This window comes from Alternaria hordeiaustralica (assembly GCF_023758085.1).
Source record: "Alternaria hordeiaustralica strain BMP 2776 chromosome Unknown scaffold_18, whole genome shotgun sequence".
NCBI classification, from domain to species: Eukaryota; Fungi; Ascomycota; class Dothideomycetes; order Pleosporales; family Pleosporaceae; genus Alternaria; species Alternaria hordeiaustralica.
Window position 1 is genome coordinate 471,503 of NW_026056790.1, and position 13,387 is coordinate 484,889.

The 13,387-nt window shown below is 53.9% G+C and overlaps 4 protein-coding genes across 4 annotated transcripts; 2 read left to right on the forward strand and 2 right to left on the reverse strand.

The window, feature by feature from the left end:
• Positions 1 to 1,180: 1,180 nt before the first annotated feature.
• On the forward strand, positions 1,181 to 1,780 carry J4E84_007886 (uncharacterized protein; the record flags this gene model as incomplete). The annotated part of the gene is made up of 1 exon (XM_049390464.1): positions 1,181 to 1,780. One exon carries the CDS (start codon positions 1,181 to 1,183, stop codon positions 1,778 to 1,780), a length of 600 nt encoding a protein of 199 aa, XP_049241924.1.
• Positions 1,781 to 3,625: 1,845 nt separating this feature from the next.
• On the forward strand, positions 3,626 to 4,426 carry J4E84_007887 (uncharacterized protein; the record flags this gene model as incomplete). The annotated part of the gene is made up of 2 exons (XM_049390465.1): positions 3,626 to 3,960; positions 4,195 to 4,426. The coding sequence occupies 2 exons, from the start codon at positions 3,626 to 3,628 to the stop codon at positions 4,424 to 4,426; spliced, it is 567 nt and encodes a 188-aa protein (XP_049241925.1).
• A 542-nt stretch (positions 4,427 to 4,968) lies between these two features.
• J4E84_007888 (uncharacterized protein) lies at positions 4,969 to 6,736 on the reverse strand (the record flags this gene model as incomplete). The annotated part of the gene is made up of 2 exons (XM_049390466.1): positions 4,969 to 6,361; positions 6,411 to 6,736. The coding sequence occupies 2 exons, from the start codon at positions 6,734 to 6,736 to the stop codon at positions 4,969 to 4,971; spliced, it is 1,719 nt and encodes a 572-aa protein (XP_049241926.1).
• Positions 6,737 to 12,014: 5,278 nt separating this feature from the next.
• Positions 12,015 to 13,219, reverse strand: J4E84_007889 (uncharacterized protein; the record flags this gene model as incomplete). Its single annotated transcript, XM_049390467.1, has 2 exons — positions 12,015 to 12,032; positions 12,377 to 13,219. The coding sequence occupies 2 exons, from the start codon at positions 13,217 to 13,219 to the stop codon at positions 12,015 to 12,017; spliced, it is 861 nt and encodes a 286-aa protein (XP_049241927.1).
• Between the last annotated feature and the right edge of the window lie 168 nt (positions 13,220 to 13,387).

Here is a 13,387-nt window from a genome sequence, read left to right on the forward strand (position 1 = left end):
GGTAGACCTTATATACGATTCACATCCGTTCATACCTCACATCTAAGTCCACGCGTACTGACGGCACATCTTGTGGTGGCATAGCGATCACAAGGTAGTTTCTCACTAACTATCAGCCCCCAAGAGCAAGGGCAGACGAATACATATACGCTACATCTTACTGTTTGGGTGCGAGTCATCTCGTGTAGCAGTTGCGCTTTGCCATGCGCACGCGTTCCTGAAAATGACGTGTGCAGGTGGGTAGCAAACACCAAATCCCATGAGATGTCGTCAACTCCTATAGTCAATGAAGATAGCACAATGATGCCTGCGGTGTCGTTCAATCTCGCGCTGGGTTGATGTATGGTGTTGGGTGGTAGTCAGGATGTTGTTGTGGTAGTCGCGATCGCACCAGAACCCGGGCAGGAGGGTCCGCGGAAGTCTCACGTGACGGCGCGACAAGCGATTTGTGGCTTCGGCGCGCAAAGCCGTCGCAATTGGCTGGGAAGTGTTGGCGCAAGCAGGATCTGACGCAGGGTGATCCAGTCAAATAAGGGAAATATGCGAGGAAGAAACAAGTATGGGCGGGTTGAGTTGGTCAACTGGGAGGAGCAAGGTTCCAGGTACGAGGTTGAGATGAGGTCAAATTGGGCAGTCAGGCGTTGCGCCTCCCGCGGAGCGTTGCGGATGGCTTTTGGCGGCATCGCGATGCTGAACAGGAAAGGCGATGCATTGCGACAACATTGATCAGAAAAAGAGCCTTGCGGAGAGATCGGCCGAAAATTGAGTGTCGTGATGTTGCGCGGTGCGGGCGGTGGTGTTGAGGTTCAGCCTCCTATTATTGGGCCCCAGCCCCCATAACAAGATGAATAATTGCATCATGGCGTCGTAGTCAACCAGCGCACTACTGTGTCAAATCCCCAAGCGCGCCCTGCTTTTCCCACCTCTCTTACCTGGGACGGATTTTCGGCACCCTTCAATTGCTTGACTGTCTTGTTCCTTCTCGAGCATTGTGTTGCGTGTTGCTGCACACCAAATTGATCTACCTCCACCCCACAACTAGCGCCGGCATCGTCGGTTCCAGGCCAGGAACTGCTGTTCCCCCAGACGACGGCCCCCCAAACACGCCAAATACCAACACCACCCTTTCGTCGTCAGCGCGCATTCTCGCGGCCAGTGTCGCATACTGCTCGACTTCACCATGCCGGCCGTACGCGATCCCCTCAGCTTCCTCGCCAACGTGGCGCCCCGCGACTCCAGCCTCAGCGCCCGACAGCCTGCCTTCGACGTGCCAGCGATTGTCTTCGATGCGCCCAAGACAGCCCCCATTGCCAAGCGACAGAACGTTATATATGCCCAGCAGGGTATAATACCCACCTACTACAACACCGACGGTCCCGAGCCCGGTACCGTTGTCGGCATCGTGCTAGGCAGCGTCGCCGGCTTTCTCCTGATCTGCTGGCTCATCCAGTCCCTGATGAACACCAACAACAAGACAGGCACGACCACAGCCATGGCTGGAGAGGAAGAGATTGTAGTGCGCAGGTCACGACGCAATTCACACGGCGGACGCTCGTCGCGACGCCGATCGGAAGTCCGCGAGATTAGCAGGAGCCCGAGGCGGAACAGTGGACGCTCGCAGATCATTGTCGAGGAGAGGAGGGGTGCGCCACCGAGAGCGAGGAGCATCATTGTGGAGGGACGGCAACGTGTTCCAGGCGATGATGTCGTCGAAGTCATTGAGGAACACGACGAGTACCGCGAGAGGAGAGGCGCCCGGAGAGGCCCGGGATACCGGTGAGTGCTTGAAATATCCTCTTTTGAAGATGTAGATTTACTAATGCACCCAGGTGAACAGATACTGAACAGTAACTCCATCGCGCTCCACACCCTCCGTCAAACACCCAACAACCCACCAACATCCTTACGTGCGACCACTACCCACCGTCGCACCACAGATACCCCCAGAATACCCCTTTGCTTTCTTCGCGTTCTTGTTTTGCAGTAATTTCACCGATCTATCTTCTTCTCTGTACCATAATACGGGCTCTTCTCAACACTTGGCGTTCAAGCGGCAGCATTGAAGGCGACGGCATCCAGTTTGACAGTGGAGGAATGGGAAAAGGGAGATATAACGCATGACGCATCATGTATAGCGAGACGCGCCTCTGATTTGGACGTATGGGAAATGATTGCAGATATCTTTGCTTGCAGATGAATAGTCAATATATGATCCATGAGATCGAATTATCAGTAGCCGGCTGGATCTCACCGTGAAGACGGGGTCGCTCTTTCCTCGCTCACCTTTGAACAGCAGCCCCACTTTTAGTTGGACTACTGTAAACAAAGCGCGACACTCACTCCACCTCCACACTCTACTACCTCACCTTCAAGGTTTGTCTACAAGCGCAAACCGCCCTTTCACAATCAAGCTCCCGGGTCAACTGCCGTCTGCCACTCGCAGCAAAGGTAAGCATTAGCTAGGCCGTCCGCTCGAGAAGCTCAACTAACATGTCAATAGATGGCTGCGTTGGGACACTTCAGGCTGCTTGATCTCCCGAGAGAGCTGCGCGACATCATCTACGAGTACGCACTCACCGAGCAATCTGGGCTCATTCTCACGGAACCCTCTCCCTCTCGTCTCCGTGCAACAGACAATCCGCGAGGCCCCGATCCGAATCCACTCAAGTTCGTTTGTCGTCAGCTGTACGCCGAGACTAGGGGCCTCGGTTTGAGACACAACAAGATAATTTTCCCCGGTCCATTCAGCTACGAACTGTTCGACAAGTTTACTAAGAAGTACTGTTCGGCTGCGAATTTTGGACAAGTTCGACGTGTCGCGATCTTGCAGACGGCACCTAGCAGACTGCTCAACGAATTGCAGGGGGCAGATACGATCAGCAAGAAATATCCAGCCCTGTCCGTGGAGGTGCGACTTGATTGGCTTTCCGACCAACAGAGTTTCCAGGGTTGGTGTTGGTGGGGCAGCGTGGTTCAGCGTGCAATAAGAGGCACGTTTCCTGTTCTTGCCAGTGCAAAGCTCAGGGATAGCGCGAGCCGCGCGGCACATTATCGCAGTGCCTTTCGAGGTGGCTTTTGGGCGGATTCGACGGCTGTACAAGTGTTTCCTAGGAGTTTCGACGAGGATGAACTCAGGCGCACTGCTCCGTACTCTGACATTGATGATGTCGATGGTTGGGTTGCGCAGTGTAAACAGTGGTACGAGGAGGGTTTCTGAGTCGTTGTCAACGCTTCTTGGATCACACAGCGCGTCCATCAGTGAGGCGGCGAAAATGTTTAGCTTGAGCTTGTCTTTCAGAAAACATTCCAGCGACTCCGGCTGCAAGAGTAGATAAGCAGCCATGTCCAGGTTCTCATGGCTTTCGCGATGATGGTCGCCGAGTCTAAGAATTGATCAGGGCTCATACTACACAATCCACTCGATACTTCTGCTTGATTTGACGTCTTCACTCCATTCGCTGTGACGTCACATATGCAGTCGCTCCTTCCATATGAGTCTCTGTGACCCGCCAAGCCTTGAAGCAAACGGACTAGTCCCTGCTAGACAACAACACCGAGACTTTACTCACCTCTCCGCTTCTGCTTACCCTCACACTGCTGACTGTTCCCGTTATCAACACTCAGTATGCGCCTCACACCCACACAGCCACCCGCCACGGGCGACTCGGCACCACCATCGGCTCCAAATTATCTGCTCGCTCTACCGAGAGAACTCCGCGATATCATCTATGAGTATGCACTCACTGAGGATAACGGCCTGCTCTTGTTCGAGCGTCGCACACTAGGGGAACCCTACTCCTCCCGGAGGATTTTCGAAGGACGCCGTCCGACTGACCCCGATGTCGAATCCAATCGCCTGAAATACGTCTGTCGCCAGCTATACCACGAAACTAAGGGTCTGGGCCTGAAACTGAACGTTCTCGCTATGCAGTCCAAGCGGCAGGTCGAAGGCTTCGTTGCGTTTGTCGATACGTGTTCGGCCCGTCAGCAGCAGTGTATTCGGAAAGTCACACTGAGTGATGCGTTGTTGGGTTGTTCCCAATATATGGGCACTTGGGACAAGGCCGCCGAGATATTTAGACCATACGGCGCGTCACATCCTTGCATGACGATTGACTTATATGTCAATGCCCTCAGCAAAACCAGATCCACCGCTCACTGGTTCATTTTGGTTGGAAACATTCTGTATGCTAGGCACATGCACGCAAACCATGCTGTTGTCCCTGGGAATCTGCGCCAGATCACCGTCCGCATAAACGATGATCGGGTAAATCCGATCCCCAGTCATATTCGCATGTTTCCCGGTGTAGAACCCGGCCACGTTATTCATCCTGTCTTCGATGAGGACTCCTTACAGAGATATGGTGAAGAACATCTCAAAATATGCGCCCGAGAGTTCGAGAAATGGCAACGCGAGGGCATCTAGAGACATTGGGTCGCGCTGGTGAAGTGCTAGTTCTCGATCGGAGAGGGTGGACGCTGATGTCGTTGCGAAGGGTGCATCCACTACTACAGGTATGCCCTCCAGAAAGTTCTTGGAGTTACGAACTCGTTTGCTGACTACATAGACTCCGTTGTGTATCATAGCGGCCTGGAACTTGCGCTGTAGGGTGTAAACATCACTTGGATCCTGCTTTTGCAACATGGTGATCTGGATGAACTACCTGGGATGGGAGGCCGGTGGCATCAAAGTGTCGGGAATATTTGCGGCATTAGGGAGACGAAGTAGTCGAAGGTCTGGGCTGAGATACGAGAATAAAACGAAAAGCATTCACGCACCATGAGAAGACTGCAAGTGATTTGATGATAATGTATTGAAGGCATGCACTATACTGGCATCCTATTTCCTGTCCTACATGCGGACACTCATACTGAATTACAACTGATAAAACTTTAGGCCGTCACAGTCCACTCCAAACGTGAACACGATATCTCCTCCGTCATAGCCTCATTCACACAACCAGCCATCTAGACCTGGTTCTCATTGCGCTCAGCAGGCTCCAAAATACCACCGTGGGTACCAGCCTGCTCCGCCTTGCTGAAGTTGCGACCACCAGGACCCATGTGCAGCCTGTCGGTGTCAACAAGACCGTCCTTAGCCAAGCTCGACGCATCCCACTTGGCGCTGGTAATAGGGTTGACATGAATCATGTACATGGTGTCGATCTCCTCGAGCGAGCGGCCCTTGGTCTCAATCATGAAGAAGTAGACGACGAAGAAGAGCAGGACGAGGGAGACAGCGAAGACGAGACCGTAGAAGTAGTCGATGCGGTCGGTGATGAGGGTAGAGCAGAAGGAGATGATGAAGTTGAAGAGCCAGTTGGACGCGGTGGCGAGACCCATGCAGGTAGCGCGGTAGCGGGCAGGGTACAACTCTCCGACGATGGCCCAGACGAGGGGGCCCCAGGTGGTGGCGAACGCGGCAATGAACAGGCAGGTGAAGACAATCATGACGTTTCCGGCAGCGGGCGTGCTCTGGGGAAGGTTCTGGTCGAGGGCGTAGTGACCGACGAAGGAGTAGATGAAGAGGCACATGGCCATCCAGGCAGCACCGACCATCATGGCCTTTCTGCGGCCGACGTTCTCGACGACCCAGAGACCGAAGATGGTAGCAACGACGTTGACGGTTCCGAGGATGATGGAGGTGACGTATGAGTTGGAGAGGCCGGTGGCGGAGAAGATGGTTGTGCCGTAGTAGAAGAAGTAGTTAGCACCTGTCAACTGCTGACCGGCCTGGAGGACCATACCAAGCAGAGTGCGGTACAGCATGCGGGGGCCGGTGAAGATCTCGTGCCATGGGTGGTCGCCGCCAGCAGACTCAGCCTCGAGCTTCTCCTGGATCTCAGCAATCTCGGCGTCGATGAAGGCGCTGTGCGGGTCAACACCGTTGAGACGGGCCATGTTCATGCGAGCCTCGTCGACCTTGCCCTTGCGGTATGCGTAGCGGGGGGACTCGGGGAGGAGGAGGATGGTGCTACCAAGGATGATGGCCCAGAGTGCGGAAAGACCGTTCGGAATGCGCCATTGGGCGCTGTTGACGTAGTCCTTCTCTGTGCCGTAGTTGACCATGTATGCGGTCCAGATACCGAGGGTGATGAACAGTTGGTAAGAGGAGACAGTGGCACCACGAATGCGCTTGGGGATCGATTCGGATTGGTACATGGGAACGACGGTGGAGAGAGCTCCGATACCGAGACCGGCAGTGAAGCGACCCATGGCGAATTGAACCCAGACGTTCTTGCTGGTGATTTCGATAATGACACCGATGATGTAGAAAAAGGCGGAACCGGAGATAGTAAGACGACGACCGAAGGTGTCAGCGAGAGGAGCTGAGCCTAAGCATCCGAAGAGAGTACCGACACTGGGAGATTGTTAGACGCGTTCATCGCGTTGCGGAGGAAAGGACTTACGCAAGAAGACCGACAATGGCACCAGAGCGGACAGCAGAGAACTCGTTGTTCTCACCGCCGAAACGCGCCTTGAAGTCGTCCATCTCTAGGAAACCAGAGATCTGTCCAGACTCATATCCGAACATGAATCCACCGATACTGGCACAAGCACCGAGGATAACGGCAATGGCAGGCACGCGGCCCTTGGGCTCGAGATCCGCAGCCTGGACGGTCTCAGAATTTCCCCTGGGGGGTGTGTCCGCAGGAGTGGCGGTGTTGGGTGTTCCCTTCTCGTGGATCTCCTCCTCGGTCGCCTTCTTCTTGAAGAAACGCGACATGACCGTCATGTTGGGCGCGTGGTAATTAGGAATCAATAGAGAAAAGCAAAAGGGTATCGAGCAAAAGTCGAGCTGGTCTGCAGCGCGGGGTATACGTCTCAAATAAAGCGAGCTGGAGAGAAGCTGGAGAAGAGGAGACCAGTGTGGGCTGTGAGGAGAAGGCTGCGCCGTATAAATAGCAGAAAATGCATGCGGAGACGGGTTCGTAGGGTCTATTGACAGTGGAGCCCCAGTGTCAGTCTCATCCGCATATCCATCCGACTAACATTTTCCAGAACGCCCTAGCCATGGAGGCGAAAGGAGATATGCTCGCACGAGCGCCCTGACAACGGAGGTATGATGACATCGCATCGTGGAGCTGGAGCTGGCAATGGGGCAGCCTGTCACGAGCACGCTCGAGCCGGAGAGCTGCCGGTCGTGAATTTTCTTCATCGCGTAGTATCGGAATGGTTGCTGGACACGCCGAGAAGCACAGACAGTTGATAGTGCAACGATCGGCCCACTGCAGCTGTTGCAAGTATACCACCCTTCCGGTTCTGGTGGATTGCCCCTTGGGGTCGTATACGGGGTCGCATAGTTTGTGATCTTGCCCCAGTGCCTCCAGTATCGCGTGCTGCAACGGTTTCCCCTTACACAGCCATTGTGGATGGTGATGATGGGGTGCGCTTCAGTATCGGCGAACTGCTCCATCCGAGTATCCAATGTTAGACTTCATCCAGCCGGCCTATGAGATAGCTTGGAGCTACCCGGGATGTTTCCTTATGCAGGGGCATAGACGCGTCTATAGTGCAGACGAGGCTGACAAGTGCCTCATATCGTTGGACAATATGCAAGACGTGTACGCACGGACGTGACGGTACTCGCTAGCTTCCGCAGAGCCTCAAGTCGCGTTGGATCGTTCACACCGGTGACAAGTCCATCTGGTCGCCATTGGAGGGTAGCCGGAACGAAAAGGTTGTTCTCCAGCTAGGGCAGCACGTTGTTCGTCCTAGTAGCCGGTAACTGGTGCGCCAGAGCTTCTGCATTAGAAAACCGGGGGTGACAGTTCCTGCGGGATATCCAAATTCTTCGCGGAGCGCGGTAAATCGAGACTTGCGACGTCAGATGTCCACCTCTACGTCACCGTGATTTTTCATCGCTGGCAGCGCATCTCGGTGTCGGCGGTACGAACTTGGCAGGTTTCCCAGCAAACGCCGGTCTTGGCCGACGCGCGATAAAAACCTCATCTCCGACTCCGAGGTTGCAGCGCTAGCGGCCCGCTGGGTGCATCAAAGCGTGAAAATCCTGAGCCAAGAGTCCTGAAGTTTCTGAGAAATACGGGTCCGTGTGGAGCAATGCGAGAGCATCGTGAGATGAGCAATGTGACAGGTGCCGACATCCAGGTCACGCTTTCGCGTCGAGATTGTGAGACCGGGTGATGTTCGGGAGACCGAGGGGTTACCGGATGTTGGGAACGGCAGTATGTGGGATGACGGTTGTGGTGCGCATGTGGGGAGACACGTTGATGGAGTCTCCAGACACGTCTACGATGGTTAGCCTTGACTCCGTGCTATAGTAGACAGGTACCCCGTGGGTGGTGTGAGTATGGGGTGCCGACCGCAAACAGAAAGATGCGTGATGCGACGAAATAAGCAAATATACGTACCGGTATCAACCATTCGATTGAGCGCAATATTGCAAAAGAGCCATTCCTCTTAAGCTTGGTAGCAACATGTCGCCGTCGTTCTGAAAAGAGCCAAACAGACATTGCACCCCGTGGGGAGCGCGACCTCTTATACAAATTACTTCGGACGGCTTTCCTCCGGCTGTGGAGATGCTTCGACCCCAGAGAGACGCCGATCCACCAATGAATGATGTAGTCCCGTGATGAACGAGCCGACTGCCGTTTCTTTTGCCTAATGTATCGCCTCTGTTGAGCCTCCTTTCATCCTCTGCCTGAGTCGAGAAGCGCGAAAGCTTCCCGCATGGCGGATGGCATCCTGCTTTGGGAAAGGTTCAGGCCACCTCCGCGAAGCGCGATGCTGCTGTGGTGAATGTCGCATTGGAGCTGTAAGGACGGTAACATTCGTACAAGACTTTTAAGAAGGCAAAAGCAGTAGCAGCACATCTCTCACAGTTCCGTGTCTTGTTGTGCCTTCGCAATGGCTTCTGCAGAGCGTGTGCTGGCTGTTTCCTTTCGGATGGGGCGGAATGGGGTGTGGAGAAGGAGCTCTGGGGTAATGCGGATTAGTTATCGCCAAGCCCCGCTAGCCACCAGAAAGGACATGACAGCGTGCGTTCCTTGACACATCCTTTGTCATACCAAAACCGACAACATACACCATGTTCTTCTCGCACGAATCATGCAACCAGTGTGCTCCTAACTGCTGCGTCGAGCATTTCTGCTTCATTACAATACTGGCCATGTGCAGTCTTCCCTGGTGTACGGCAGCCAATCTCTCAGACTGAGTCGCGCTACATGTGCAACATCTAACAACAAACTGACACCACAGACTTGGACACTGTCCACGCAGTTTACGATCGTCGTCCGATTGAACGTGTAATGACCTCAGTGTGCTGTATTAAAGAGTCAAGAGAGCTTGCTACATTATCATGTGTAGGTAGTGTATGCGCAGCTGAGGCGCCGGCAAATCTGTTCTAATTCATTCCATCCTTTCTTGCCTCGAGATTTTCTTCAACCGCGCAAGTACCTCGTCTCGTTGATAGCAAGCTGCAAGTTTTAGCACTGCTCAAAACACCAGTCAACGCCCACTCAAATACCACGTTCGAACCAGCCACGAATCTGCGCTACCCGGTCTTCAAACCCTTCCATCCTTTTCATGCGAGAGTGTCTGATGGGTGTCTCATCATAATCTTCGTCTGGGAAGATTTTCAAGTTAGGAGGGAAACGGCTGCCCTCCTCGAAAGTCTCGCAGCGTGTTTCATGTTTTATCATAGCCACCTTCTTGTTGACCCTATTTGTGAACCAGTCATCAACCTTGAACGATACCCGCTTTCCTCGCAAGTACAGCTGTAATGCAGCCCCAAAGATGAGGAGATCGCGAGGCTTTTCTCCAATTTTCATGGACTTGGTGAGGAAAGCCACATCGACTTCGGGATGTCTGATGCAAAATGCAACGAAACAGCGGAAATTGTGACCAAAGTGGATGAAGTCGCAGGTTCCGCGTTGATCTGCGTGAACTATCAGGCAGATAGGCGTAGAGGTGGGTATAAGGCTTTTGTGTAAAGAGAACACGCAGTTCCATGCCGATCCCATGTCTGCCGTCTCGAGACGAAGCTGCCGACAAGTTTGCGCAAGTTCGTTGACATGATGGATTTGCCTGTACTTCGCCTTGCGAGCCAGCTGCAAAGGCTGACCGGCAACTTGAAGCGGTCTTGTCTCCATTAGCGCGTACTTGTATATCTTGTTGCGTATCTCGCCAGGTAGTCGAAGAAGCGGGCTCTGGAGCTGAGGCCGGATCGGTGCTGGCACTGGCAACATTGTTAGTGACATAGAAGTGCCTGAAATAGGTGACATTACCCGCGCCGTCGCCCTCAGCACTTGCATTCGCCGTCGGCTGAGCCATGCTGTTGATCACTGTCGCTGACTACCGCTGTCGGGATGTCGGAATGAAGAGTATGGAGATTGCTAGAGCAAAATCGTGTGGAGCAGGCAAGAGCAAACGCGCAGGCTAAGCGAGGGCTCAGCGCACTGACATGAAGTGAAGGTAAGTTGACGTTCGGAATCTCTAGCACAGTCGCGTTTGTGTGATGACATGTATGTGTGTATGCCCCGGCTTGCAGTGTAAACATGCAAGGATACGTTGTGTTCGTAGTCTGATGTCGTTCCTTAGCATGTGATGTTCGCTATATGCATTCTGAAATTGGAAAGACATGTCAATTTGATGTATGTATGGAGGAAGTTCTCATATTGATCAAGCTATGTACCTGCAGTCTACACTGCAAATTCCCTCATCGTGTTGCGGCATTGCCAGCGGTGTAAGATGGATTGGCGTCGCTCAGCTTCGAGAATCTCATGGCTCTTTGGCTTTGTAGCAATGGCGCTGTGTGATGGCAACGGCCGAGAGGGTGCTTGTGCTGCGTCATCGATCACGTGATCAGTGCACTAGCGCCTTGGCTCAACGAAGGCGACCTCCGACTCTCAGCGCGACACCGACATCCTTGACCTCAGCATCAACATCCCACACCGCTGCGAACGACCATGAAAACCACCATGGCAAGTCATCCGCAGCAGCAATTCCGCCAAGGCCTTGGCAACGGTGGTGATGGCCCGCCCGATGAGCGGCAACATGATACTCCACAACGTGGACACTACGCGGAGAGTCTCCGCCCGATCGTAGTGCGCGACTACCAGAAGTCGGCTGACGGTGTGCGCTTTGGTGAACACCAAGAGCCTGGCTATCATGCCGGCTATCAAAACAGCAGCTACAGCGCTGAGTATGGCCGTGTACCTGAGACATACGGCTCTCGAGGCAGTTTCGCTAACTCTGGGTATACCCACGACTATAGGCACCCAGTACAGAATGGTCCTGGCCACAGGACTATTGAACGTAAGGAAACTCCGTTCAGGAAGTCATCCCCATTCCACGGCAGCCATCGTGGTCGAGCGCGTACGAGGCCTCGCCACGCGCGTGAGGCGCCAAGCCGAGAATCGGCCAGCGAGCGCATGGCCAAGATACTCGCACAGCGCAAGGCAGAGTCGGGGTTTCCATCTGCTCCAGTGGGTCAATCACCCACACCGCCCACGCCAGCACAAGGTGCTCAGGGCCAAGTACAGCCGGATCTGGAACGCAAGTTCCAAGAGCAAGAGCAGCGATTTCAAGCTGTTATGACGATAACGCAGCAACAGGCGGCTGTTATCGTGGCAATGCAGCAAGAACATGACCAGCTGAGGCGCGACCATGACACGCTGGTAGATCAGCTGAATGAGGCGGCGCGAAACGGTGCGTTTCCTGCTTTCGCCCCTGCACCACGTGCCCACATAGAGACGGCGGCTGAGCCGCTTAGACCAAATATCTCGCAGTCCTCACAGGGTCATGCAGGTGAGTATCACAGCATTCACATGCTATCAAGCCAAGAAGCCGGGTCGCTGCAGTCAGCACCTGGTATTGGACAACAAATGGCCCCCTCGGGCTTTGGGAACGGTCTCACTCCAACGGGAGAGATCTCTTCCTCATTCCAGCCGTCTTCCAACGGCACGCGTCGCAATGGCGGCTTTACTCAGCCGCCGGGACCGAAGAACTGAAGAGGAATGGGTGGGAAGGGTTGAACGGAGGAGGCGGAAGCTTTAGCGCAGACAGTTGTTCTGCTACGTAGTTAGTATGAATGCAGAGAATTTCGGGAAATAATCATTGTTCGCTCTAGGCACTTGCGATGTTTGCATGGTGGGTAACGTCTCATGTATATCAATAATCTCAGTCCTATAGCTTCCATCACGAAAGCCACCATCCCTCTAACCACGCTCCTCCCCCAAGCTCCACCTCAATATCCCCATCGCCCGCCTCACGTCCGCCCCAAAAACCAAATATCATACCTCCCCGTATAATTAGCCCCCGTCCTCGTAAGCAGCGGCCTCGGAAACTCCAACCCAACCCACTGCTGCCAATTGCTCCACCTCACCCCACACCCCAACCTAAACACGAAATTCACGGGAAACGGCTGCGGCTCAAACGCATGATCCGACCACGTCTCAGCCATCTCGTCCAGAACCCTGTCGATGTTGTACCACGCGCTGTAGTATCCGGAGGTGGAGTCTACCCGCTTGCGAGCTATCTCGTAGGAGAAGCCCGCAATGGGGAATTTTGATACGTCGTTGGAGACCTTCGGGTCTACGGCATGGAGGAAGGTTTGGATAGAGGTGGAAGGGTGGTGGGTGGCGAATGTTACGAGCTGGGACATACAAGGGTCGAAGAGGTGCGGCGAGAAAGGACACTGTCTGTATGCGATGCGCTCGTGGACGTGGATGCGGCGGATGTGCTTGAGTTGCTCGGGTTTGGCGTCGGCAAGGTACTCTGCACATATGCTAGAAGCGGATTCGGGGGTGTCTTTGCGGAGGGGAAAGATTAGTTCTGGACAGCGGGTTGGTGGTAGAGCTGATGTTTCTTCGTGGAGTTGTTTGCAGACGAATTTCATTTGGTTTAGGTCTATCCGTAGTTTTTGGGTCGGATCCTCGAGGATTAGACGCTGGTGTAAGACTCCGTTCTTGAGGTATGGTGCAATGAGGATAGGCTCATCCGTTTCGAGAACGTGAGCATAGATGATGTTTCGGAGCTCGCCTGGCAGTGAGAATAGCCGGAACGGCCCTGGTAACTCATCGTGGGAGTTCGTGGGTTGGTCTGATGAAGAAGTTTCGGTGTTGGTCGCTGGTGACACTGCGACATTCGACCGGAAGGGCGTATGTTGGTCTGGAAAGCTCACGGAAATAGGATAGCCGGCATACTCAAACAATGAGGTCAGCACGGGCCGGAATACACGCAGTAGTAGAGAGCTCATGGCTGCCAGATGTTGAAGTGGTGGGTTGAGAGAGAATATGTTTCGTCTTGGTGAACATAAGGGATTATGAACCTCTGGGGGTGCTCCGTAGAAAGCACCCAAGCCTTCTTCTTTGCGCACGAGCTCTGGAAAGGTCGGCGTACTTCTAGGCGGCAACAAATGATCGAT